The 27,885-nt window shown below is 44.6% G+C and overlaps 2 protein-coding genes across 3 annotated transcripts; one reads left to right on the top strand and one right to left on the bottom strand.

Moving 5' to 3' along the window:
• Positions 1 to 14: 14 nt before the first annotated feature.
• JPT1 (Jupiter microtubule associated homolog 1) lies at positions 15 to 15,486 on the top strand. The gene is made up of 5 exons (XM_066586392.1): positions 15 to 134; positions 7,905 to 8,053; positions 10,668 to 10,750; positions 15,056 to 15,074; positions 15,163 to 15,486. Exons 1-5 carry the CDS (start codon positions 79 to 81, stop codon positions 15,273 to 15,275), a joined length of 420 nt encoding a protein of 139 aa, XP_066442489.1. The 5' UTR covers positions 15 to 78; the 3' UTR covers positions 15,276 to 15,486.
• Positions 15,487 to 18,767: 3,281 nt separating this feature from the next.
• Positions 18,768 to 26,345, bottom strand: ARMC7 (armadillo repeat containing 7). Of its 2 annotated transcripts, none has more exons than XM_066588178.1 (3): positions 22,513 to 22,603; positions 22,285 to 22,428; positions 18,768 to 19,843 (listed from the first exon to the last, which is right to left on the bottom strand). In XM_066588178.1, the coding sequence occupies exons 1-3, from the start codon at positions 22,520 to 22,522 to the stop codon at positions 19,500 to 19,502; spliced, it is 498 nt and encodes a 165-aa protein (XP_066444275.1). In that variant the 5' UTR covers positions 22,523 to 22,603; the 3' UTR covers positions 18,768 to 19,499. The 2 variants fall into 2 exon arrangements, with proteins under 2 accessions (XP_066444275.1, XP_066444274.1); XM_066588177.1 differs by lacking the exon at positions 22,513 to 22,603 and adding an exon at positions 26,201 to 26,345 and having other exon boundaries at positions 18,772 to 19,843.
• Between the last annotated feature and the right edge of the window lie 1,540 nt (positions 26,346 to 27,885).

The raw sequence follows: 27,885 nt of genomic DNA, 5'->3' as shown, positions 1-27,885 counted from the left end.
GCAGGGGCGTAACTCTTTCCTATAAATGCAGTAACGTTTCGCTTTGGGTGTCAGTACTGGTAGCTGCCGGTTAGAGATATGACTACTACATCCACATTCCAGGGACTGGACCCCGAGGGTCGCAGCAGCTCCAGGTGAGACTATCCCCGACTGGTGGGCTGGTATTTAAACTGTTGTCCCCTGGTGCTGTGTGTTCCATGTATCAGTGCGCAGCTGCCTGATGTGATCTGGCCGGTGATGGTGACAGTAGTACCTGATGTGGTTATAACTGGGTGTAACGGTTGGTCTTTAGTACTTGGGGTTGATGTGGGGGCTGCTGCCAAGTGTCTACTACTGGGGTCTATGGGCTGCTAGCTGCCTGTCTCCTTGGGCCATGGTCACACTGTAGATCGCTGATGTGAAAAATCAGTGCAGCTCTCGGCTTCTCCATTGAAGTCCACTGGCTGCAATCATCTGCATCGCTCTAACTGACACTTTCTGCATGGGTTTTGTGACTTTTTTCCAATGCAGCATGTGGAGAATCTGCAGCAAATCCACCCCATGGGAATAGGCTTGCAGGGCCATCTGTATGGATATGACAGCTTAATCACCCCCATCCAGTAGGTGGCAGCTGATGCCCCACATCCTGCACTATGGACCATGCATTAGATCAGCTCTACTATATACCTCTGGATGTATATCTATATATATTTTTTTTTAAATGCCAGCATGGCAATAGTGGATGGAATGTACTTGGCTTTACTGCATCGCTCTAACATCTGCATTTTCTATAATCCACCCTTTGTGTGCTGTCATTTCTAATAAGACCCTATGTCTGGCTGCATGCATTATGTAGAGCATGCCCCCTTATAATTGTCTGCCTGTGAATAAAGTATCTCCCGACTCATGACTGCGTAGTATCCGGCTCCTATTGTTGCTTTCCCGTCTGTCTCACTCAGTCATGGATTGCATTTTCCTTTTTTGGGTGGGGTTCCCGTTGGGAATGTTGCACCGCTGTCATCTGGGGCCGTGATTCCTCCTCCCCTGTTGCATTACTCAGTGATGAGTAGTCCATATTGGTGTTATGTAGGGTGAGGCACATCAGCTGCTGTATTCCCAGAGAAGATTTAACAAAGGAAATGTAGGAGTGTCACGCGTGCGACTTACAAGCATGGCAGGACCTGCGCTGCCTCTTCTGCTGCTGCCTCCCTATTATAGAAGTATATATCATGGCTGGCTGGAGGCCTGATGGTTTGTTATGCGCTCTATGAAGGTCTTCTGAGACAGATTGCTCCGTCATCAGTCTGCATTAATGCTGCTCTATACTGCAGGTCTGTTACAGCCGGTCATACATGTTTGGACAGGGGTACATGCAGTAGAGCAGCTGTGGGTGTTTGTCCTCACTTTTATTCAGCATATCTGGAGTTAAAGCTGGGTGATCTGTCCAAAAAATAAAACTTGGAATTTTTCTTTTACCATCCAACTACAAAGCTGTTTTTCTAAAGGGGTAACGGGGCATTTAAGGAATCTGGCGGCTCTTATGCTGACACATACAATATCTCCTAAACCATGAGCACTTGTAATAAAGAACAGACCATGACTGTCCTGTGTGGATGGGAGTTCATAATCCCCCTTTCACACGCATTGCACTGTGCTTTATTACAGATTATTCATGCTGAGTCTACAACATCACATGGGTTTCCATAATTAGAATATCGCAGTGCATGGATACAATATATCTGTGGCAGGGCTTGATGGGCAACTTTAAAAACTACATACAGCAATACTTCAGTGCTGCAGTATATAGTATGAGAGATCAAATTGTTTTTTATTTAATCCTCACAGGGGATTAGAACTAGCAGAGTTCAAAAAACTTCTCAATTGTCCCATTAAAAAATGAGAACCCCCGTACATTTCTAATCGTGTTCATAAGTCTGAACTATAAAAATCGCAATAGTTCTGCAGTGACCACATCAAGTAAAGTACAGCATGCCAAAATTGTGGCTTTTTTGTTACTTTGGCTCAGAAATATGTATATGCCCCTAAATGGTACTAATCAAATCTACCACTTCACGAGTGGAGAATCATAGCTATTCTCCGCTTGCTGCCGGCAAATCACAGCATGCTGCGATTCTCTGCGGTGAGCCCATCTGTCAGATAGGCTCACCGCGGAGATCCGTCAGCTGGCTCCTGCTCCCCGGCGACGGCTCCTGCAGCAGAGATCTGCCGCAGTATATCGCAATGCCTGTGGACAGGTAGCCTAAGGCCTCGTGTCTATGGGCGGGTTGGGTTCCATGTGTGAGCCCGCTGCAGAATCTGACTGCAGCTGAGGACCATGCATCCCTGTGTGGCCCGGTGGCGTCTGCAAAAACATCTGTACTCCTGCGTCTTCCATACTGCAGATGCTCTGCACAGTTCGCTGTTGGACATGTGCAGTCCAGGTTTTTTTTTTTTAAATCCCCTGCTTTCCCATGGAATCTGTGGCCTGTCTACAATTGAATTGCGAACAGGCCGTGGATCGGATTGCTTCCATTGACTTCAATGGAAGCTGTCCGTGCAAGATCTCCACTGAAGTTGGAGCATGCGGCGTTTAACTTTTTTCTGAACCCATGCTTTAGTTCATCTGTGGATGCCTATGGACGGCTTGACTTGCAGATCTCCTGTGTGGGTACCCTGTGCAGACTCCACAAATCAAATCCACCCATAGACATTGGGCCCTAAACTCACTTGGCATCAAATTCTTGCTAAATAGTTCTTGCATCTTATACTCCAGAATCAGGGGGAGGTGGCAGTGCCAGACTCCACAACCACTTCCTTATGTTCTGGGCAGATCGCTTATAGTACCGCCTCCATAACTTGCTCTATTGGCACAGACCCCCAGGCTCCCCCCACACTTGTCTGCCTGGACTGAACTGTATTCCACATGGGTAATATGAGTTTTTTTGCAGACCTCCCCATAAGATTCCTCCAAGGTTTTTGCTTTGTGTCAAGTCAAATATCTCACTATTCTAACTTGTCCATTTTGAAGTGTCCTATTCACTAAACTCCATCCTCCAGCTGGGCCCTGCCTAAAACCAGTGTACTCTCCTCTCCTGGGACTCAACTGGCCTATTGGAAGCTGCAGCATCATGTCCCCAGGTTATGAATGGCAACAGTGACACTGCAGTTGCATGCTTCTGGCCAACCCATCTACCTGAAGTCACTGCTGCCAGCTGTCAGCAGTGGCTCCAAGAGAGGAGAGTATACTATAGTTTCAGGCATGGCCCAGCTGGGGGACAGGGCTTTGTGTTAATGACAAAACCTCTTTAGGAACCCCCATCAAAACCCACTGCCTGACATGTCATGGGACTCAGGATTTTGGACCATGAGATCAAAGCTTTTTGATGTTGATCCTTCCACTTATTTAAAGCACTAAGGAAACTTTTAATTGGCATGAAATATCTTTTTACCTGTTGTCTAAACTCTGGGTGCATCGTTTGGTATCACCATAATCCTATTGATCCACAGAACAGCATTTGTCATTTACTGTACTATGAACACTTAAAGTGGCACAATTGCTTTTTTTTTAATGAGGTTTAGTCTTTACAATCTTATCACCATTAAAAAATGAATGACATTTTTCAATACATTGTATGGCAGATTTAGTACAACTAAAAAAATCAAAGCTGTCCTGCAAAAAAGCCTGTATTGCCCCCTCCCCTCCTGTGCTGCATATCATGTAGAAAACCTTTAGGCCTCATGTTCACGGGCAAAAATGACTTTAAATCCGCAGCGGATCACCTGCATGCGGATCCACATCCCATAGGGATGCATTGACCACCCGCAGGTAGATAAATACCCACGATGGTCAATAAAAGTGAATTAAAAAAAAAAAGCATGAAAAAAAACGTGACATGCTCCTTTTTCATGCGGGTCTCCCCCAGGGATGGCTCCGCGGGAGACCTAAAATAAGAATAACTTACCTGCAGCGGGCCAGGCAGGTCTTCTCCTCTTCACGGCCGGATCTTCCTTCTTCGGCCTGGTGTACCAAGTACATCCGCCGGCCGAAGAAAATCCGGCCGTGAAGAAGAGATCTGCCCGGTTCACTGCGGGTAAGTTATTCTTCTTTTCAGCGCTCATGTCCGCGGGGCAGGAGGGACCCGCTACGGATTCTCCATGGAGAATCCGTAGCGGGCCTGATTTTCCCCGTGGACATGAGGCCTTAGGCCTCGTTCACAAGAGCAACAAAATCATGTGTTTTTTTTTTTTTTTTTTCTTGTGTTGTGACAAGAGGTCAATGCTACAAATTGCATGTATGTGAAGCCCGTGCTTTCCTATGTTTTGTTGCCTTTAACATTGAGTCAAACCTCACAGGTTTTGCAATATGCACACTATTTGTGATGTTTTGTAGCCCATGTTTCTCTATGGAGCCTTCCTCTGTTGCATCGCATGAAAATGCATTAGTGCAATGCAGCTATGACAGTAGGAAATCCTACTGTAAAAGCTGCATATAAAATGAAAAAAACATACATTACCTAAGAGCTGTCTGCTCCACTGCATCTTCTCCCTGGTAGTTGTCTTCAGGTATGTCTTCTGGCTTGGGATTGGAACCCCCCTCCCCCTGCATCCAGGAAGCGCTGTCTGTGATTGGCTGAGTGCCACAGCACTTGGCCAACAGGAGCCAGCGCTCGGTGAACCAATCACAGCCATTCATAGACAGACAGCGCTTCCTGGAGGTCAGAATTTTCCAATTCCTAGCCAGAAGACATGCCTGGGGACCATGGAGAAGATGCAGCGGAGCCAGATAGCACTAAATGATGTATGTGGGTTTTTCTGCAGCTAGGGCTTATTTTAGGGTAGAGACTATTTGAATCCCCCCCATCCTTATTCACTTATGCTCTTTATGCCACCAATTAAAAATATCCCTGTTGCTCCTTAGTAGTTCACTCGTTTTTTTTTTTTCTTCTAATAGCCGCACCTCCCTCCTCAGGTTTTTTTATTGCACACATGTATAGCTCCCTGGCAGATGTAACGGGCACGCTGTCCCCTGCCCACTTGTGTTGTGTGACACGCATGCTCGCTACAGCCAGGAACTGACTTGCTGCATTGGAATGCACTAATCATCCAAAAAGATATAGGAGTAGCTCTATGGAGCAGCAGTGCCTGTCCCAGCAGTTCTGTCTTCTAGCTTCTCAGGAGCGCTCTTCTCTACACCCCATGAGTTGTGCTAGTTTGGAAGCAGTTACATTTTTATCTTACAGTTTTTGTGGAGCCCTGATAAATGAATTGTGCCTCCATCTGGAGTGTTGGGTTTTCTGTAAGACTTTCCGTTCAGCCCTTTCTGGGGTGCTTATATCACTGCCTCTGAGCACTACAGACCTATTTAGTAGTTTAATTAACATGTAACACATGGCCTAAACTAAAGCCTTACTGACATCTACCTTGCAGGTTCCCTTAGGAGCCTCTGTCACAGATTACTGCTGAATGTACCAGAAAAAGCTGACACAATGAAAGCCAGATCAATAGTGAATGGGGGTCCATCAGGTGTCAGCCATAATAGATCCAGCAATGTCACTCATGGCTGTGCTACTGTGACAGAACTGGACAATAGGAATGGTGTATTTTCCACAGAGAAATCTGCACCAAAATCTTTATCAAAAACCTCAAATGGTGCAGATTTCGCACTTCAGTGTCAAACTACACCAATGGTGCAGATTTTCAGCTGCAGAAAGCTTGCACCACTTCTGCTGTATGAAGTACCCTTTTTCTTCTGTCTGGCCCAGACTACCATGATTTCTCCATATTCACAGGGCTGAGTTGCACCTGAGATTTTTGGTGCAGCTTGCATTGGACATAGACACTTGGTCCATGCAATGTCCAGAACACCAAACTATATGCTCTAGTATCGTGAGATGTGCGCAAATCAGTCTGTGTGAAAAGTCACTTGTGTAAAAACTTGATCAAAAGAATGGTACCTGCAAAACCACTTAGTGACTAGGATTACTTTCAATTCACCTTCCTTTCAACTGTAAATATCATACACAAATGATGAGCACCATGGGGCCACTGTGAATCTTGCCTTAAATATAAGAACTAGAGGACAACTTAATATCAGAACACTGGAATTCAATGCTGAATTTAAACACTACTCAAACTACCATGATTCCGAGGATGAACTTCTCCAGGTAGACTCCCTGGTTAACTGGGAAACTTCTATCGGTGTATTTTTAAAGTGGCATAAAGGTATAGCTTACCCTATGATCACCCTACAGTGCCCTAAACAGTGGGGTAGTCGCCCTGAAAAGGGTATCCCTGAAGACTGATTCCTGTTACCACCTTAGAACTCCCTACCAGTACCTCTGACACTCGAGTGGCCCATGGTGTCATCCTAACACCCCCTCCTCCCTAAAGTTCAGGTTCATCGGGTGATCTAAAGATATTTATGCTATCGTAGGGCTGACTGCAGTGATAAGCATAGACTATTCTCCTCTTCACACTGCTCATTCTTTGAGTGCTCATGTCTCATAAGTAAACCCATGGTTCTGCCTCTATAGTTTGCAGAGTGGAAGATAGAAACTAATATGGAATGGTTGCTTGAGCATCTTGGTCTCCTCCTCTCACGTGATCTGCACAGAATTAAGTGTTTAAGGGGGGTTTTCTAGGGAAATACTATTGATGACCTGTCCTGAGGATAGCTGGGGGGGTTGCTGATCAAACACTTGCTTTCATTGCTGCTACACTGGGGTACAGAGCAGAAGCTGCTGCAGCCAGTACACAGGGGTCAGGGTAGCAGCAATGACAGCAGGTGCCTGATTAACTGGGGTCCTGAGTGGCAGACCTCAGCTGATCAATTGATGACCTATCCTGAGAATAGATCAGCAATATTTCCCTAGAAACACCTTTAATCCTTTCCAATCCACTGTCTGATGTCTGAAGACATTATGATTTAAGGCTGTACAGTTCCAATATTGAAACACATCTGTCAGGGTTCTCTTACTGTATATTGCCAGCCTCTCTGCTGTTGGAGCCTATCTAATGTGTCAACTCATGCAGTATTGGCTTTAGCCAGCATATAGCGCCGTTGTATAACGGCAGAAAGAGTAAGACCCCTAGGAAAACGAGGATACAAATTGGATTGGAAAGGGTTAATATAGATTTAAGGGAACCTGTCACATCCCCACAGCACCATCTGTCCGGCAGCAGCAGCGTTCTGGCTCCGCCCCTTCTACACGACATCACGTAGCTCCACCCAGTCACATGCCGATTCCAGCCTCCTGATTGGCTGGAATCGGCACATGTGACTGGGCGGAGCTACGTGATGACACGTAGAAGGTGGCGGAGCCAGAACGCCGCTCGTGCCAGACTGAGCCAAAGCCTTCTGCGCAAGCCCGTCTAATCGGGCCATTAGACGCTGAAGTTAGACGGAGACAGGGACGCCAGCGCAGGGAAGGTAAGTGAATAACTTCTGTATGTCTCATATTTAATGCACGATGTATATTACAAAGTGCATTAATATGGCCATACAGAAGTGCTTAACCCCACTTGCTTTCGCAAGACAACCCCTTTAACTTGTGGTGCTGTTAAGGTAACTGGGAGTTGGGTGATGTCTAAACTTTTTTTTTTTTTGCACCCACTGAAGTTGGCACAAATCTGACTCTTCAGAGTCCTGTGCATGTGCACTCCCATAGGCTTGTATAGGAGTGTATGTGCATGGACTCTGAAAAGTTAGACTATTGGCCTGAGTTTTATTATGGGAGCAGAGTATAAAACATACATCACCCATCTCCTTGTTGTGTCCTCAGCACCATAAACTAAGTTATGTTAATGGGGACATGATTTTTTTTAAACTAGCAGATTTAGGCAGTAGGGATATGAACTCGCAGATATTGCATATACCCTCCATTTGCACATGAACTCTGTAATGAAAGCTTATTACATGTCCGTAGGATTCTGAGACCTCCTGGCGGCGGCTCCAGTTTTACTTTCGGAGTTGAGGCTTCAAAGCAGCAACCTGCTAGACGACACAAGATGGCTTCCAACATATTTGGCCTACCAGACAACGAGCCGGCACCTACATCTTGTGCTCCGGAGCCAGGTAATGTGTTCTGGTGTAACCTGCCCTGTATAAAGACGCATATCTGAGTGTTGGCAGCCGTAGCAAATTTCTGGGTGACTTGGATGCATGGCTCCTGGAACTTGGGCAGAGCTTATCAGTATAATGGGTGTAGTTATATGGATATTATATATTTGACATGCCACCCTGGTTCTGCTCATAATGTGTCATGCCAGTCACAGGATTTTAGATGGAAAGAAACTTGTTGATGTGTAATGGGAAGGCCTTATTATAGGACATGGGGGCAGAGAGACCACCCCTGTCTATATACTCAATTGGGATGTGGATGTCCATATAGCTACTCCCTACAAGTGGCTCAAGTCTGGCTGCCTCAAACTGTTCTTGTATTACATGTAACTTCCCCTGCAGTGACTACTGGAGAGATGTGTGGCTGTGTTAAAGTTGACCAGAATTTAGGAAATGTGGTGACTTGGTAATCTGTATCATGAGCCTGAGGTGTGGGAACTCAAAGACCCTGGATGCATTATGGAGTATTCTTTCAGCACTCTTATTGGTTAAATTACACAATTTGTGCTGCTAGTGTTTCCTCAGCAGCCGACAGAAAACTGCTTCCTGGTAACAGTTCGTAAACCCCACCTCCAGGAGGCGATAGCGGTGATTGGTTTATTAAGCGCTGCATTGATTGGCTGAGCCGTGACACTCAAGAACCAAGCAGAGCCATCGCTTCCTGGAGGCAAGCTTTACAAATCCCATTACCAGAAAGCTATCTTCTGTTGAAATCTACAAGCTGCGGGAGGGACCTGGCCGCTTTTTTCTTTTTACCATGGCATTCTGACCGCCTTAATCATAGTAGAACGCTCCCCATTGACTTCAATGGGAGCCCCACAGACATGTTTGAACACTATTTTTGAGTGCTGTCTGTTCTATTTTGCATTTAGCACACATCACTAATGCTGCTGTGGGAGGCAGGAACGCTGCCTCTGAAAGCCAAAGTGAGGTTGCAGCAGGGTGCTGTAATTGAAATCGTGGTACTCTGCTGCTTTTATAAGACCTAGTGCCTCCTTTGGGGCAAAAAATTAATATGGCAGGTCTTATTTTTGGGGAAACACAGTAAGAGTACAAAGTTGTAACTATAATGTTCTTGCATAAGGCTTCAAATGGACATGACTACATCCATTTTAGCACTGCACTCCTGATAATGGGCATAGCAGCAGCCTATGATATACAGCTGACATCCCACAGAAACAGCTGGATTGGAGAGGATCCTGGCCATTGAGCCTATAGATGCTGCAGCCACAATTTACTGCCGTATCTAAGTGCTTAGACAAAAGATGACTCCCTCTGGCATCCCATCTGTGCCCTGTGATGTAGGGTGCTCATGGGTCACTATTGGAGTTAAAGGGGTTTCCAAGATGAGCATATCTGCATCTTGGGTTAAAACTGGTTTGATCACATACTCGCAGCTTCAACCGATGTGTAACAGTTCACCCACTGGCAGCGGTGCAATCAGCTGACTGGCTGGGGTCTGTCACTCAAAACCTCACCCTATCATGAGAATAGTTAATCAATAGTTCCCCAGAAGCTCCCTTTAACCCCTTGAGTGGTGGGTTTCCTACCACCCTGTCGTGCCCACCAGGGCAGGTTTTTTAAAATGGTCTAATCATTGAATTTCAACTAATTTTGCAGTTGCGTCTCAAGAGCCATAACTTTTTCATTTTTCCATTGACATGGCCATATAAGGGCTTGTTTTTTGCAGGACAAGTTGTGATTTTTTTAAACGGGGGAGGAAAATAAGAAATGGGGGGGAAAAAAGAAAAAAAGGGGCCATGTCATTAAGGGGTTAAATAATGTATTAACTTCCTTCTCTGGGTCATTACGACGCTTGGATACCACATGTGTGATTATATTTTTGATTTTTTACAAAGTAAAGGGTGACAAGTGTTGTGTTTATTTTTTTTATAATTTTTTCTTTTTTTTTTTCTTTTCTCCCTTTAGGGGACTTCCACAGGGACCCATCAGGACCCCTGATCACATTCCGGGGGTCCGATAGTGACAGCCCTTTACATGCTGCAGTGACAGCCCTTTACATGCTGCAGTCACATAGACTGCAGCATGTAAAGGGTTAACACAGCAGAGATCAGAGGTTTTCTCTGATCTCTGCTGTAAGAGCTGGTACCTAGCTGTCCTCTGACAGCTAACAACCAGCTCTCCCTGCCACAGAGACCATCAGCTTGCTTCTGACAAGCCGATGGTCTCTATGGCAACCTGTAAACAAACCAGTGCAGGAGATTGCCGACATATCTGCAATATCTTCTGCTGGTTTTTCAAAGCCCTTGCTTTGTTCTCTGTGGGTTTGTGCAGGCAGAGCACACTGTCACAGCTTGTGGCATTGTGCTCTGCAGCTCCCATAGTGATACATAGCCCAGAAGATTTCCGGGCTATGTCACTATGAGCAGTGGAGCTCGTCCCGAAAAATTTCCGGGCGTGCCACTCAAGGGGTTAAAGGGGGGGTGAGGCTGGACTATTACTCTATGGCAGCTTGCCTAGTTGTCAGTTTTGTTTGATTTAAGATTCTGCTATGCATTCCTTGCAATGTTTGCCACCTCTATGGCTTAGCATGACTTCTGCCTTCTAGGACCTTCAGAGAGCGCAGCTTGTGGAGATGATCCCCACAGAACATGTACAGAGGCTGAATACAGCGACATAGTGGAACACACGGTTAGTAGAGCCTTTAGTCTGCAATCCATGAGTTATATAATATACTAGTCCTAACTATCTGTCATTGATTGAGATGAGAATGCCCATCTGTATGCAATGGTGGCGGACTTGTATGCAGTTTTCACAACTCCCATAGAAGTGAATTGGCTTTATGGAAATCTTGTGAGCCAGTGCAGCAGTTCCTGCAGCCATAGCGTATGGATGGGTGTTATCAGCTATGATTGAATGAGATGGATGTACCCCTTTAAAGGGGTAATCAACAGCCCATACCTGGAATGTAATCCTGGCACATGCTGAAGTGTGGGGCAACAGAAGATGCACCTCCATTCACTTCAATGGGACTGCTGGAGTTAGTCATATCTCCAGTGATCCTATTGAAGTGAATGGATCAGAGGAGTACATGTGCATTCTCTGCTGCACAACACTTTGGGATGTGCCAGGGCTGTGTTCCAGGTGTGGGCTATCATGAAACAGGGCTGTGACATTGGTAGGAATGTACCAACTTTTTTCTTAAATCAAAAAAGTGTATAGTTTGCATACTTCCTCGTGGAAATTTTTAGAAAAGCTTTAAAATGTCATATAAAAAAAAAGAATCACCTAGGGCCTCATGCCCATGGCCAGGTTAGATTCCAAATGCAAAATCTCACAGCAGAATCAGACCTGGTGCCAGCTAAAATCCCAATCGCCTATCCAGATCCATGGTGAGTGTCTCAGTCGGCATGCAGGGCATGATGCTGCCAGTGATGACACGGATCTGTGGCGATTTGCCGCAGGACAGACTGAGTGCAATAGAAGCCTTATTTTGTTTTTCACAAAATAGAACATGCTGTGATTTCTTCCCCACAAGCAAAAAATCCGTTTTCCACTTGTGGGCAGGGAAGAGTCTTTAACATGGCGTGTCTATGGACAGACATTGCTGTGGAATTCGCAGTGGGCATCTGGCCACAAATTCTGGAACGATAATCCGTCCGTGGGCATTGGGCCTAAGTCCCTATCTATCAGACCTTAATATGTAAGATTTAGCTTGCTTAATTAATCTTAATGGTGATAAGCCTGTTACCCTTCTAATGCAGTAAGTTTATGACTTACAAATTCATGTATTGGGCCCCTTGCACACAGGCGTGACTTCCACCCACTGCCATAGGATCACAGAGGCCCGCACAAACGTCACTAGTGACAGGCAGGCTCCGCTCTGCATATGCACCAGCTGGGCAGCAGACGGCACATAGTGCAGAGACATCGGGAGCAGGTGAGCTGCAGGGCTGTGCAGGGGCACAGGTCCGCATCCCACCAAGAATTCTCGCAGCGGGATCCGACCCAGCCGTCTGCAGGCGGCCTTAAGGAATCAGAGTCTGGAGGAAAAACCTGATGGGTCGGAGGTTTTGTGTACTGACTCCACAACTCTGGACACAATCCCTTAAGTCTTCTCTCCCTCTAGGCAAGTTTCAGTGGGTTATAGGAAAGTATGACATGGCATTGACTGAATTTCATCATCAGTTTCCACTAATGCTTAACACTGGGGTTTATGTACTAACACTGCCTAACTAGACAGTCTAATGCCCCTTTTACATGGGACAACAGTTGTCTAAAGGACTGCAAGAGCGCTGACTGTCACAGCCGCACCAGAGGATTGCAGAGTCCTCGTATTGCTTTCAAAGGAGCCAGCACTGCTGCCCTCGGCCCCACTGGAAACAATACGGCTGCGATGCGAGAGCATGCAGCATGATGGAACATGCTGCGACTTGCTTCCTGCATTGCTGCGCCATACAGGAGAACACCGCTCATGTGTATCACCCCATTCAAAAGAACTAAAACCGTCCTTAGACTCATGTTAAGTGCTAAAGTTACTATATTAAAATGGTAATTGCTATTGCGATAAAATTGATAATTCTAAGTTGCATCCTAGATCAGTGTCTTTGTTGGGTGCTTAGATGAATAGGACATCAAAAATTCTCTAACTTCCCATGAAGGAAACCTGCATTGAATTAGACCACATTTTTAGAAGCAGGAGTCGGTCCACTTCTACCCATTCTAACCCCACAGCCCTGGTCTCTTCATGCCCTAGTCTTATACCTGATGCAATATGGGGCAGCATGTCTGAACACAACAGTTTTTTGCTTAGTCAGTAATTATTTCTTGTAGTAAAATGTACATAGATTCTGGTTATTTTTGGTAAATGGGTACTTTCTAAAGTGGCAAACTTTGGTGTGAAATCTGCCTGAGAGCCTTGATTTAAACAAAAAATAAGTTGCAAGGTTGGCATGTCTTAAGACTGACACTATCCAGATGTGTAACACTGGGAGTAGTTCATACTGCTAAAAAAAGCTGCCCTGTAAAATGGGTCAAGATCTGATACTGCCACATAGTGAAACCGACCTAATGAGCCTGTAAGAGGAAGTATTTAATGACTATCGCTGATCTCATCATCCTGCTGAGGTGGAAGGTGCATTCTTCCCTCATTTGTCACTGATCTGTATGATACTGGCTTCATTCCAGGACTATATTAAAATCTATGACTTGTAATCAGACTTGATTACACTCCAAAAATATACTAATAGGTGAACTTGTATTGAACCTTAATGGGGACAGGATGCATTATCAAGTGCTGTGGAATGTGTATGCCCTAAATAAGTAAAAGGGGGTAACCTATAACTTGTATTTAAAACTCCATTCACATGGACTGGACCATTTGACTACATAGCCCATGGATGTACTACACAGCTGTTTCGTGGCCTAACTGATGCCACATTTGGCTCTGTTCAGTCATATGGGTTTCTACATTTGTGCTGCAGTAGAGGATGAGGGCTGTAGACAAAGGTTGTAGTCTGACATGAGATGCCATATTTCACTGCCTGTATATGTAGCATTGGGGCTGCCACACACTCCTCATCAACTGGGTCTGAGAGAATGCAGGCAGAGCATCCCAAAAAGAGGAAATCTGATGTGGACTATGCACTGGCATGTAGGCTGCTGCCAGCCTGGTATGCTAGTCAACCAACAGTCAAGTTGGCATAAGGGATGAAAGGAGCTAGAAAAGTCCACAACAGGTCGTGTGAATGTGGATGACTAAAGTCCATGGTATATAATAGGTCTTGGAAGATCAGCCGATGCAACAAGGTTTGTAGACTTCATCAGACAGCTGGGTGAACATGAGGCATTATAGTCAGCATCTTTGTCCTAGGCAGAAAATCTGATGGCCAGGAGCATGACTGGATTGCACTTGCTGGTCTTAGATCATTTTGTTCTTTGACTAAAGTTAATATATAATTAGAAATGGGTCGTGCCAGGGTCCTAGTTTTTCTACCTGACCTCAATCAACAGGCTATATTGCACAAATGTATTGCAAATGGTACATAAGTCTTTCCAGTTAGGCAGTACTATAAACCTTTCTAAACTGGTCTCTAGATTTAATTGGCTTTGTATCCACCAACATAGCGTCTGCCTACAGCTTTTTTTCACAATTCAGTCCCATTTACAATAGGGCATATGTTAGATGACCCACAGAAATGGTGCCAGTGCACACTATTGCACTGACACGACAATCGGTCAAAGGAACAGTGTAAGCACTGGCAGCTTTGAGACCCCTCTTGGTAGTTAAGTGTTGGTATGCCACAATCTCAATTGGTTAGTAATGACCTGATGCTTGGTGTACTATATGCTTTGATAGCTGCCACTGCCATAGCGTAAAGTGGCTGTCATTAGAAAACATTCTATACTTGCCTATTCCTCCCTAGGCAACTTTACTACATCTTCTCCTTGCCAATCTGCTGTCTCCTGTAGACCCCTGGGTCGCCTCACCTCTAGCCAGCTGATCATTTTCTGATGGCAAAGCATCCATTGCTGGCATTCTCCTTCCTGCAATTCATAGCCTAGCAGGGAATGCCAAGCTACTGCTGAGACTGCACATGCATGCTGTCTGCAATAGTATTTGAACTCTTGTGCATGAACTGTCTTGCTGCAATCTTGGCAATAGATCAGCATTCCTTCCTAGGCAGTGAATGTTGCATCATTACTGACATAACCTATACTGTCCTGCTGGATGAAGAATGCAAAGAACAGACTCTCCACAACAAGAGGAGCTGGCTTGTGGTGAAGTGACTGGGGTAACTAGAAAACTCAGCCGGGAGAAGATGTGGTATGGATAGGGAATGTCTTGCAATGGCAGATTACTTTCTATAAAAGCTTTAGTTTACTGTAGGAAGGTAATGTTTTTGGGGTAATGGGCCTAATACTTGCAGAACCTGGGATGGGCTCTTTAGTGGCAACTTTCTTTCATGCTTCTAATCTTGCTGTGTTCTCTTCTAGGATGAAGCAGAAGTACCTGGTGAGTAGAATACACATCACTATGATTCTTGTTCTGGTCATTAGATTAGCAGACCATTGTGTTAAAGCACTGTCTGGCTTCTTTGTAGAGACGGAGCCTGCAACAGAGGCTTCTGGAGAACCTGCACAGCCCGCTCCACCCGTAGCTGTACCCAGCAGAAGAAACCCTCCTGGAGGGAAGTCCAGTCTGATCCTGGGTTAGACTGCTAAACCACTCTGCCTTTTTTCCATCTATGACTGTACATCTTTCCTTCAGTTTAAAGCACTTTTGTCCTGACTTTTGTACAAATGGTTCTGTGCATTTTCCATTTCCCTGGAACTACTGGAAGAGGCATGAATGTGTTTTTTCTAGTAGCGATGTTTGTTTTTTGTTAATGTTCACATAATAAAAAATATTTAAATGTTTTCTCATCTTTAAGCAGCCAGCGTCGGCTCTTGTTGGATTTTCTGGCATTTGGAACTTTTTACCTTAGCCTTCATGTTTCAGCAGGTTCCAGAGGGCAGTGCCTCAGCTACATGAGGCTCCTACCCTCCCTTAGCCGGAGACAATGCAGCATAAGCTAAAATGTTGTCTAATCCTTCTGTTAAGCCTAATGGGATCAAGCAGTAGAGTATAATCTACTCTGGAGCCTGTGGTTAGTCATAATTATAAGCTTCCCAGAGTTGAGAAATGGGTAAAAAAGTTTCAGGACTCCACTCTTTAGTTTAATTTTAACGAAATCTCAGATGATATGAAGATTGACATTCACAGCATTTCGACCACAAGTGTTAAATGTCTAACATGCGGCTATGGTGTAAAGCCAGAATAGGCTGATTTTTGACAACACTGCTAGACCCCAATGATTTACTATAGACTTCAGCTGTAGCATTCAAATAAAATGTCAATGGCTTTATTTATGGTACTCAAATACTAAATTCAGCATTGGGGTATGGCCACAGGTGGCTCTTACTTGCTATTACATGGTGAAATCTACATAATGTGGGTTTTGCTGCAGAATTTACCCTGTGCATTGCAAAAGGTGAAATCTAGACTTAATCTGCTCAAGAATTAACTTGTATGGCTTGTGTGTAGATGAGTTGGTATAACGCATCAGCTTGGCTGCAAGTGTAAAAGAGCAGCTTTTCTACCCACTACTCCAAGGTGGGAAATCCACAGCCCCATGTGGCTATCCTTAAGGCCCATTTACACCAGCCAATTGCACAAACAGTTTGAGTGACAGCTTTGAACAATTATTTTGCAAAAAGTATTAAGTAGCTACTTAAGTACCATTAGGTGTGCAAATGAAGCCTTTGTTGAATGTAGTTAATAGCTGGAGGGCTATCTGTGCTCAGATCCTTTTCTCCACAGGGAAACAATGCTATCGGCATTCCTTGTGGAGAACTTCTGATAAGAGTGAATTATTCTTAGCTGATCGTTAAATTCAAGCCAACCTAACAGTGCCCAAAAAGCACAAGATGGGCACACATTTATACGCACAGATTATTGCTAAAACTATCGCCAGTTAGCTTTTTTTTTGCTGTGATTTATCAGCTGGTGTAAATGGGCCTTTATACTCCTGATTACCTGCTTGGGTCAACACTTTTAAGAGTTTGGGACTGCTTGTGCATTAAGTGCTCTAGGGCAGGGGTCCCCAACGCCAGTCCTTAGGGACGACCAACAGGTCATGGTTTTTAGGATATCCTATAGTAAGAACCCCTGTGGCAATGTGAGGCCCTGACAATAATTCCATCACCTGTGCAACACTGAGGAAATCCTGAAAACATGACCTGTTGGCGGTCCCTGAGGACTGGAGTTGGGGAAACACTGCTCTAGGGCACTTCTGGTTTGTATGTACACTAGGTAAAGGTTATTTACTTTCCAGCAGTGACTTATTCTTGGCTTCATATCACTATTAAGACACCTTCACATGTCTTCAGTATTTTGTGAGCCAAAACCATCCATAAAAACTTTTTTTTTTTTTTGTTTTGGATCACAAAATACAGATGAAAATCACACCTGTGTGAAGGAGCCCCACCTGGATTACACTACAATTAGACAAAATTAAGTGCCTCCTAAGGCCAGTTTCACACAGGTGAGAATCTTGAAGGGCTTTGCATGGTGAGACATGGGAATATGGACGCCAGTCTTTTGAATAAAGCCATGTATGTACATGAGTGGTGTGTTACTGCATCAAGTGGGGAGAAAAATCATGGCTTTTTTTCACATTCCTCAAATGCAGCACTGATGTGCTTTACTGTCCCACTGAAAACATTCACATGCTATGCAAGGTTTCCTGCTGAAAACAATGGGAAATGCTTGCTAATCTAACACACCTGAAAGCTATGCTGGAGGGACACACATTCACAGAAGTGATGGGAGGTGGCTTCCCAGAAAGACTCCTCACATCGTGTGTTTACGAAGGGTGAACCTGCAACAAAAAGCCTGTTCTATAGAGCAGCTGCAGTGTGTGAATGCCATTTGCACAAATTGTACTGTACTTGCTGTGTGGCCTTCTGGAAGCCTTTTTTTTTTGCGTATTAGTCAATGGGATAGTTAATACTGGCGGTTCAAACAGTGGTGCCACCTGCACAGACAGGTTTGTATTGTGGAATAGCGTTGACATCCACACTGTCAATCTGCAGAAAATATTCATAGCATGCTATGGAAAAGTAGTGCTGCTTGCGGAAACTAACTGATTTCTGCAAGCAGAAGTGACAACTCACAGCATGCCCTGTTAATGGGGGCATCCAATCCACAGCCCATTTGCAGTTAACCTTGCGGATGGGTTGCAGGTACCCGTATCCTAGCGCAAGCACAGGAAAATATTTTTCTGTACTGCATGTCTGACTTGCCATGGTCATCTCCAGTACAGCAAAAGTGGCTGGTACAGAGTCAGACAGCCTGGTTTTAATATCCCATTGGCACACAATGTCCCTAAGCAGAAGAGGCACATTTTTGGCTATCTGCTCACTGACACAAAGTTGTACTAGCTATAAACTAGATCAATACTTTGTTTCTTGTGTAAACTACTCATGTGGCCATGCCCTTTTAAGAATAAAAGTTCTTGACTTGCTAGTGCTAAAAATCATATTCCCCCATTATGTCACATGTATCAGGAATGTTTACCCTAACAGTGATACATATAGTACAGGGAAGTCAAGGAAAATACCATATCCTCTCCAAATCAAGGAGAGCCTACTACAGTATATATCAGTTATAATACATAACACACCTTCCGCAAACTACTACTCAAACACCTGTGGACTTTGGTCACCGTGATATGCAAGACTCCAGGCCTGTGATGACTGCATCATCCCCTCTTTAAAAGTATGAAGAATGCTGCTTACTTTGACATCAAGAACTCTTCTGTCGCAGGCTTGTGCTACCAAATTTAGCACATGTCCGGTCTGGCTTCATAGTGTTGAAAGATACAGTACACTGCTATTAAATGAGAATCTATATATTTTTTTTTTATGGCAAGGTCAGCTGCTATGGGTGCATCCACACAGCTATCACATGGGATATCTGACATATGGATTTAAATCATGTGCTCTCAGACTGATAGCCCAAGAAATCACTGCATACATTCCCTATTTCAGGGTGACTTTGCTAAAAAAAAACTTTCTATGGGAGTTGCGTATAAAAAAAAAAATCACATGGCACTCATGTTCTGATGTAACTGAGTTTATTCAAATGTGGTTTTTTCACATACAGAAAAATAGTTTTGCCAAATGTATTTCTCACAGTATCTAAGCCAGACTCGATACCAGGAATGTATTAGCGCCAGCCTACAGAATATGTAAATTGGGTCTAAGTAACTTCTGTAATGTAGCATGACTATATAGTTGCTTGATCTGATGTTCCATTTGAAGTACACAGGCCTTTACATGTCTAAAACGTATGAGGGTAGCCTGTCACGACAACGGCTTGTTACCTTGGCAAACTTTCCACCCTGCAGCATATTCTGCTGTCTGGTTTTATCACCGGTCTCATGGCTGGGGGTAAACTTTAGGCTGGGTTCCCACAGCATGGAAATCCCGCAGCTTCAAAACCTGTGGCATTTCGCTGCGGGTTTTGGGGTGGTTCGACCTGGCATTCCGTTACAGCTTTCTCTCCTCAGAGGAATCAGGCCGCCATGGGTAAAAAAAAAAAATAAAAACTGACATGCTGCGGCTGTTAATTCTGCATCGCCTTTGCCGCCCCGTGTGAACCCGGTCATAAATGGCAGGGCAACTGGCTATTTTGTCCAATAACTTGACATCACAAATAACTTTTGTACCAAAGTTAGCTTTTATTTCCAGTGAGTGGGGATAAATAAACCATTCATACTGAAGTGTCACAACTGCTGTCCGTACATAGCTTTTCTCTATAGCAGAAGTAATTATTCAGTGACTGCTGTACAGCAGGTACGCAGAACATTGTAAGTGTCCACAGGGGAAAGCATTGCTAGGCTGGGTCTTTGGGGAGAGGTATTCCGAGGGCGCTGTGCTGGGTTACAGTCCGGGCTTCTTGTACTTGTTTCTCAGTGCAGTAATCCTCTAGAAACACATTGGCCAGATTGCTAAGTCTGCGGTTCACAGATAGTGAGAATCTGAGCATGCACTGTATAACGGGCGGAGCGCTGATCTGCTCCCGAGACGTGGATGTACTCAGGTACATGAGCGTTGTTATAGCCGAGAGGACAGTCTCTTCCCGCCGACTTCCTAGACAGGCGATCACAGGACTCAAACCCCCTGAAGCCAATATGTGACTCTTGGTGGCCTTATCCAGGCATAAATTACAAAGACCTCCTTAGAAAAGAAAAAGTGAATTATACCATGAGTTCCTTGTGATCAGAACATCCTGCCGCATTTCTTAACAGTCAATGTAGAATCACCCCAATCTTGGATTTTTAGGGTTCAACATGTTATTGCGGTAACAGTACCCATACAAATACGGCAGCCATAGCGCTCAAATACTAAAAAAAAAAATTATATATAATATATATTTTCTCCATTGTTCCCTTTACACGGGCTAATCATCAACCTAACAAATACTCATTCAAATGTCCATTCCTTGGCCTATATGAAAATGCTGCGATCAGGCAGCAAACTTTCCCTGTGTAAGGGCTAATAAGCATATGCAGTGATTAATTAGCATTTTGCTAGGCAACAAGCTTTTCACATGCAGCCCCAGCTATAAAAAAAATTACTCACTTAGAGCCTTCTGGGTCTTCTGGAGGCCGGGGACTGAAAAATCCCTGCCTCCAGAAAGCGCTGCCTCTGATTGGCTGAGTGCTGTGACCAAGCAGAGCCAGTGCCCAACCGTCAGTGCATTCAGCTCTTCTAGGCAAGTAATTTTTTTTTTTTCTACAGCTAGGGCTGATTTTCAAGGAAGGGCTTATATTTCAAGCCCTTCCCAGAAATCATTGCTGCAGTGGTTGCCTGCAACCTATTGCTTTCAATGGGCCGCAGCGCCAGCCCCATTGAAAGCAATGGGATAACATCATGGACCTCTGCCACAGTTGTGGGGGTGAAAGGATCCCCTGTCACAGCTGTGTCAGGGGAGCGTGATGTACTCCCTTTGTTTTCAATGGGGCTGGCGGTGCTGCCATCGGCCCTATTGAAAACAATGCGCTATAGCGCAGCTTTTTCTTAGCATTGCGAGGCCTCCAGTGAAAACATCGCAAATGAGTATGAATATTCAGCATTTCTGCAAGTAAATTTGCAGACAAATACGCACGGTTTAGGCGCGAATTAGGCCACTGCATATTTACTATGGGTTTTATATGAAGGCAGAGTTCACACTTCGCAGAATTGCTACAGAATTTTGCCCACCATGCAATTTTTTTTTTTTTTTGCATTAACCCTTTCCAATCCACTGTCTGACGTCTTAAGACATTATGATTTAAGGCTGTACAGCTCCGATGTCGGAAGACATCCGTTGGGGTTCTCTTACTGTATATTGCCAGCCTCTCTGCTGTTGGAGCCTATGCAATGTGTCACCTCATGCAGTACTGGCTTTAGCCAGCAGATAGCGCTGTTGTATAACGGCAGAAAAAGAGTAAGCCCCCTAGGAAAACCAGGATGCAAATTGGATTGGAAAGGGGTAATTCTGCCTTAATAAAGCACATCAAAATCTGAGGCTTTCGGCAGCGGTTTGTGCTGCGGATCCGCACATGGAATTCTGACGCAGAGACTAAAGAGAAGTGACATGTCACTTCTTTTTGAATTCCGCATACGGATTTTCTCTATGGATAGGGCAATTTCCACATGTGATTTCACATTGAAAAAACGTGGCACAAAGCTGCAGATTTTGCTGCAGTTTTTTTAAAGGCGGAATTCATGTGGAAAATTCCGTCGTGTGAACGTAGCCTTACAGCAGAAAAAAAATCGACAAAGAAAAGGTCATGCTGTGGATTTAGAAATTAACTGCATGCGCTATTTGTTGTGGGTCAGGAGGGGTATCATCACTCCTTGAGGAGACTTATAAAGGCCATCCATGCTCCTCTGGGTAATATGCAAATAAGGGAGATTGAACAATACCTCTGCAGCGCCACCTATTGGATGGCAGCGTTCCTGCAAATCAATGTCAGACCCTTTATACAGTTCTTTTAGAGCAATTATTGAGAAATGGAAACTATTTGTTGTGGATCGGCACCGACTTGCAGCCATAATGCAAACACTAAAATGTGGCTGCACTATGGCCGTCTGATGAGACCTTAGCCACATTATTTAAAGATATTGCTTGGGATATTTAAAAATCTAGTAGAAAGCAGGGGATGAAATAATATAATTAAAGTACCTGCATGTGACCACGCTAGCCAATCACTGTCATCTCATCATCCCCGGAGGACAGGAACCAGTGGCAGCACAACGTGACAGGGATTTCTCCAGATAATACTTTATTTTTAACATCCCATGTTTTCTGCTAGATTTTTAAATATTCTGGAAAATACCTTTAAATTAATGGGGTTTAGAGAAAGAGGCGAGACTCCGCCCCCCTCCCCCACACCCAACTCCAGAAACAGCATCACTCATGGGCTGTGTCTGGCATTGCAGCTCAGCCTCATGCACTTTCAGATTACTATGAGTGAAGTGAGGAGGGTAAGCTCTACAGAAGTCCTAGAACTGAATTTCAATCAGTCCTGGTTTATTTCCGATTCGTTCTATCCATATACATTTTATTGACCTCAGTTTATTTTTCTTGAGCTTCCACTTTATGAATAATGATGCTCTACTTGCATACACACCTATTCCGAACTCCACCAGAGTTTCATTGTCTTCACTCAACATATCCAAGAACAGATCCGGAACCTGCAGTTGTCGGAGGTATGTCAAGTTCTTGGGGTCGTAGGAGAAGTTGGCCAAGTTTGCCAATACCTGTTCCTTGGCATCTAAAAAAAAAAAAAAGTTCAGTATCAGTAAGAGTAGACCTGGTATGTACCAATCAGAGCAGATGGCAAAGACACTACCCTCGCCCCAATACATGCGATCCACTCATCGCAGGTTACCGGCCAACCTAGTTGAGTCCTGGACGGCAGCGACACCCCAGAATGAAGGGGCTTTCTGGGAATTAAAAAAAAAAAACGTGAGTGCGATCCATTTTGGAAACGTGCCCATAGAAAATATTGGGCCATTCTTGAACAAGAATTGCGCCAAAACAGGGCATGCAGTGATTTTTCAAAGTCGGACAATAAGTCAGAGTGAAAAATCAGTGGTGTGAGTTAATGCATTCTGTGCAAGTTCTGTCCATCTCGGAATCGGATGGTACTCACACTGGAACATTGCCTGCGCGAATACACCCTGCGAGTGCCGTCCAATTCCGAGAAGAAGAAAAAACTCATTCATTTGAACATGTTCATTCACAAAAGTGATTTTCCACTCAGATCAATAATTCAAAATTGACAAATGGCTGCAGGTCCTAATTTTGGGCTATTCTTATTCAGGAAATTAGTCATTATTTTTTATGGGGGCATAAAAAAAACGGATTGCACCCACGTGTCATGGATGTTGCGTGCCGGCGTGATCTGGTTTTAAAGTATTTTACTATTGGAACCACGTACAATTTTTTTTCTCGTGTGTGAAAACCACGCATGCAATACAGATGTATCACGTATTTTTACGGAAAAAATTGCATGGTATACGCATGAAAAGGTAGGTTAACGGGGTCAGTTTTTCACCAACTTAGGGAGTTTACACGCGGCCGAGAAAATCACGCGCGATTTGTGCATTGTGGGACGCGCAAATCTCGCACGAATATGAACCCCATTCTTTTAAATGGGCTCATAAGCATGAGTGAGGTTTTTCCTGCATTGTGGCTCGGGGAAAGATCACGTTACGTCCTATTTTGGGGCACTTCCTTAGAATGCCTTGCATCGCCCATTGTTTTCAATGGGGCCGGCAGAACACGGAACGGCGTGCGAGGTGTAAGCGACTGCGATGGGAAACACTCTGCGATCGCTGCTTTCCTAAAGTGATACAAGGCGGTTTTAACACAAAGACGTCTCGCATCCGTGGGGACAGCGCACGTTGGTGAGCGCGATATCGGGCGAGTTAGGTTACATTCACACAGACAAGCATGATGCCAAGAAACGTGGCCCGATATCGCGCTTGCCAACGTACGGTTTTCACACCGATATGAGGCAATTTTCTAAAAAAAAAAAAAAAACATCTCGCATCGCTTCCGTGAAATTGCAATCCTCAGGCTCAAGTTTTGCGCTCGTCAGAGGATCGCAAATGTTTCCTATTGCTTTCAATGGTAAACATCACACGGCGCTCGCATGCACATCACACGGCGCAATGTCTTTTATGGTCCCATTGAAAACAATAGGCGCGGCGTTCCGAGGGAAGAATGAAGGATAGAACATGCTGCGCTTTTAATCCTCACAGCAGCGCTGCACGGAAAGAAAAGAAAATCTTGCGTGAATTCGCCCATTCAAAAGAATGGGGTTTGTATTCATGCATGTTTTGCGCGTCTCGCAATACACAAAACCTGCGTGAGATTCTCGCCCGTGTGAATAAGCCCTTAGCGTGCAATCACACGGTCCAGTGCGATCTAGTTTCAAGAAACCCGGCCCGATATGCTTGTAAAATTGTGATGTCACCGCAAGTACGTTGCGATTTGCGAGAAAAATCGCATCGTTGAACAAGCGATTTTCACACGCATGAAAATCCCCTGTATTTTCAATAATATTAAAAAAAATTAAAAAATACCATTGCACTCACATGTAAATGCAAGTACGATACGTTTTTTTCTCTCACCCATTGGAAAGAACGGCTGAGATTTCTGTGGACACGCAGAAAAATAGAGCATGTTCCGATTTTTCTATATCGCATTGCTGCGAGAGAAAAAAAAATTGCGCATAAACCTATTGAAGACTGGGTCTATTTCAGTGCGAGTTTTGTGCAATGCAAGAAACGCGGTCATGTGACCTCACAAAACACTCCTCTGTATGAACACAGCCTTACAGATCCAACGGATGCAAAAAGAGTACATTCAGATGGCGGAGCAGAATATCAGTCTGAGATATTGCGCTAAAACAAGAAGTAAAAGTTTCAAAAAGTTTTGCTATTTATTTAAAAAAAAAAAGGTAATAAAAGTTTTTTTTAAATCCTTTTGCCATATTTATAATAAAAGTATCAAAATAATAAAACAAAACAACATATTAGGCATCGCTGTGTCTGTAGAAGTCCGATCTAGAAAAGTTATGCATTATTTACCCCGTACGGGGAACATCAAAAAAAATAAACAAAAGAACCCCAGAATTGTTTTTTGGTCACCATTAAAAAAAGGTACGCAAGAAAAAAAATGTAATAATAAGTAATAGAGATGAACGAGGGGCCGGGGGGGGGTTGCAGAGGGGATCGGGAGGGAAAGAGTGAGGGATCTGTCTCACTCTCCTCCCCGCAGCGCTGTGCTGCCCCCGACCCCCGCGAATTTTCAGGGACGAGCCAGCAGGTACTCGAAAAAGGCGATGCTCTCTCGAGTATATCGCCTTACCAAGTATGCTCGCTCATCTCTAATAAGCGATCAAAAATTGAAACTACAGGACGTCCTGCGGAAAACGGAGCCCTCGCACAAGTATATAGATGGAAAAATAAAAAAACAATACACATTTTGTATTGTGTCATTTTTGTAGCAGTGTGTTCACAGTAGCAACAAGAGCCACTCAAAGATGGCGGAATTTCATTTTTTTCCCATTTCACTCCACTAAGAATTTTTTTTACGTTTTTCAGTACATTATATTACAATTCAGTACATTAACCCTTTGCAATCCAATTTTGGATTCAGGGTTTCCTAGGGGGCTTTCTCTTTCTGCCATTATACAATGGCGCCATCTGCTTGCTAGAGCCAGTACTGCGGTATGGGACATGCTGGAGAGGCCCACCAACCATAGAGCAGCCAGTAATCTGCAGTAAGAATACCCTGCTGGACATTTTCTGACATTGGAGCTGTGTAACCTTCAATCAGAATGTCTTTAGACGTCAGACAGTGGGTTGGAAAGGGTTAAATAGCACCATTGAAAAATACAACTCGTCCCGCAAAAAAAACAAGCCCTCATACAGCGACGTCTGTGGATAAATAAAAGTTCAGATTTTTTAAAAAGGGAGGAGGATAAAACAAAAGTGGAAAAAAAAAAAAAAGAGGTCCGCGTCCTCAAGAGGTTGGTGTGCCTGCGGTTTTAACAAGCGTTTAAAGCTTACAAGTTATGGAAAGTGCTTGAAAAGGTAAAAAGCGCACTGAACTCAGGCAAAACACGGCAGAATTTTTTTTGAAGAGCCCTTAGAAAAGTCTGGCGACTCCTTTCGAGGACGTGCGATCTAGCAAGCGGAAATCCACTGATGTAAATAAACACATTTAAATCAATGCGCTATTAACACCTGCGTATCGCAATCAGACGGAACTGGCGCAAGGAAACTCGCCCGCGTGACTGCGCCCATATAGCACAGCACAAGCTGCTGCACTTTCCAATACAGTTGGTCATTGCAAAAGTCTCCTTGTTTACATGTTAGCCTATGGAGCACATATGTGGTTGTACTGATACAGTGGGCTTACTGTGTGTGAACAGACCCTATACTGCTCACTGCGTTATTCCCTGACCCTTCTGTGCAGGTACATGACCTGGGCACAGCGCCCCCTCTGTACACACTGCGCCTAGCAGTCACCTGTACTGTCAGTGTCCTGAAACTCAGTCACCAGAGACTGCAGGTGCCGGAAGCGATCTGCGCCTGCGCACTGCCCGCCGCTCATCCTCTCACCGACGACCGTCCCGCGCCCCGCTCACAGGGTTACTGTCACCGAGCTGTGCGGAAGTGACGCTACAGGAGAGAGGAAGTGGGTGGCGTGAGGTACTTGTCTAATTAGTCACGGTTTATTAACCAGAGGCTTATACCTCACATTACAACATAGTAAAGCAGGCCGCCGGTCTCGTGTAGGACTTCAGCGGCTGCGTTTTTGCACGCGCGCTATAAGATGACTGTGTGTGTGTGGTTCTTCTGGTGACCACTAGATGGCGCGGTAATACCACACTGTTACAGGCGACCAGGCAGATGCTCAGTATAGTGTGTGAGCGCCCTCTGCAGGAGTGCAGCTTACTGTCACTTTTCTCCTCATGGACTTCAATCCTCACGAATTGCTCAGTCATACGACCATATCTGTAATACGCTACCGGTGTGTGTGAGCCGGGAGAGACTGCGTACGGCAGCGAGCGCACTGCGTATCTCACACACGCGGTCATGCGCAGTGCGATCCATACGCAATGTATTACGTATGTTTAGTGTTTGCATACGCCACCCATACAAAAGTATAGGGCTCACGCTGCGTGGTACGTCGAAGAATAGAGCACGCTGCCATCTTTTTTTCGCACGTATTGACACGCTGTGTTTACACGCTAATGTGAGCGGATCAATAAAAGTCCATTTACTTCCATTGACTCCATTCACCGCGTGTCACGCCGTCGTAATTCGTGCCAAAGTCGCAGCCGCGTGAATGAGCCCTTAGGCTGGTTTCACACGGCCGAGCATGAAATGGGGCTGTGAAACTCGACCCGATATTGTGCGCCCGCGATGTCAAAAAACGCCTCCCAGCATTTTCAGCGACACCAGAGGATCGGCAAAGTGTTTCGTTTTTGCGCGTCCATCGCATGTGGTGTGATGTGTTTTTTTCCGGCCCCATTGAAAAGAATGGCCCATGGGTTCCGAGGGTACGCCCAAAGATAGATCATCCCGCGATTTTTTCCCCCACACCGTGATAAGCAAAAAAATGGAAAAGTTGCACCACAAAAAAAAAAGTATGAAAATATACTTTAAAAAAAACCAAAAAAACAAACCATCACAATCAATGGAAACCGTACGGGAACATGAGGTTGTACGCATCCATGTGCTTAGTGTATAATTTTTTTTGGTAATCAAATGCCTTATTCCGCTTTCACATGGCCAAATGTCATGCGCCAGTTTGTGCGGATGTGAGCCCCAAAAACCGTGACATGTCGTATCGTTTTGCGTTCATTGGAACGCATCGCCCATTGTTTTCAATGGGACGGTAAAACACATGGCACGGCGTGCGCTGCGAGGCTTCCAATTGAAAACAATGGAAAACATTTGTTGATCTTCTAATGCGCCTGAAAGCCGCGGGCCGGGGATCGCTACTTCACAGCATGTTGGCGAGCGCGAGTTTTTCGTCCCAGTATTGCGCTCGCCGGTGTAAGTAGCTTTAAAGGAAAAAGAGGGTTCATCTGCAAAACTATAAAAGAGTTTACAGTAAAAAAAACGTATACTTTTGCAATGCGTTTTGTTTAACACTTCCGTAGACAATAATGGGCGATTCTTGCCCAAAAATAGAACATGCGGCA

The sequence above is a fragment of the Eleutherodactylus coqui genome, chromosome 13 (assembly GCF_035609145.1).
Source record: "Eleutherodactylus coqui strain aEleCoq1 chromosome 13, aEleCoq1.hap1, whole genome shotgun sequence".
Lineage (NCBI taxonomy): Eukaryota > Metazoa > Chordata > Amphibia > Anura > Eleutherodactylidae > Eleutherodactylus > Eleutherodactylus coqui.
The sequence above is the reverse complement of the archived record's forward strand: the minus strand, read 5'-3'. Positions and strand labels throughout refer to the sequence as shown.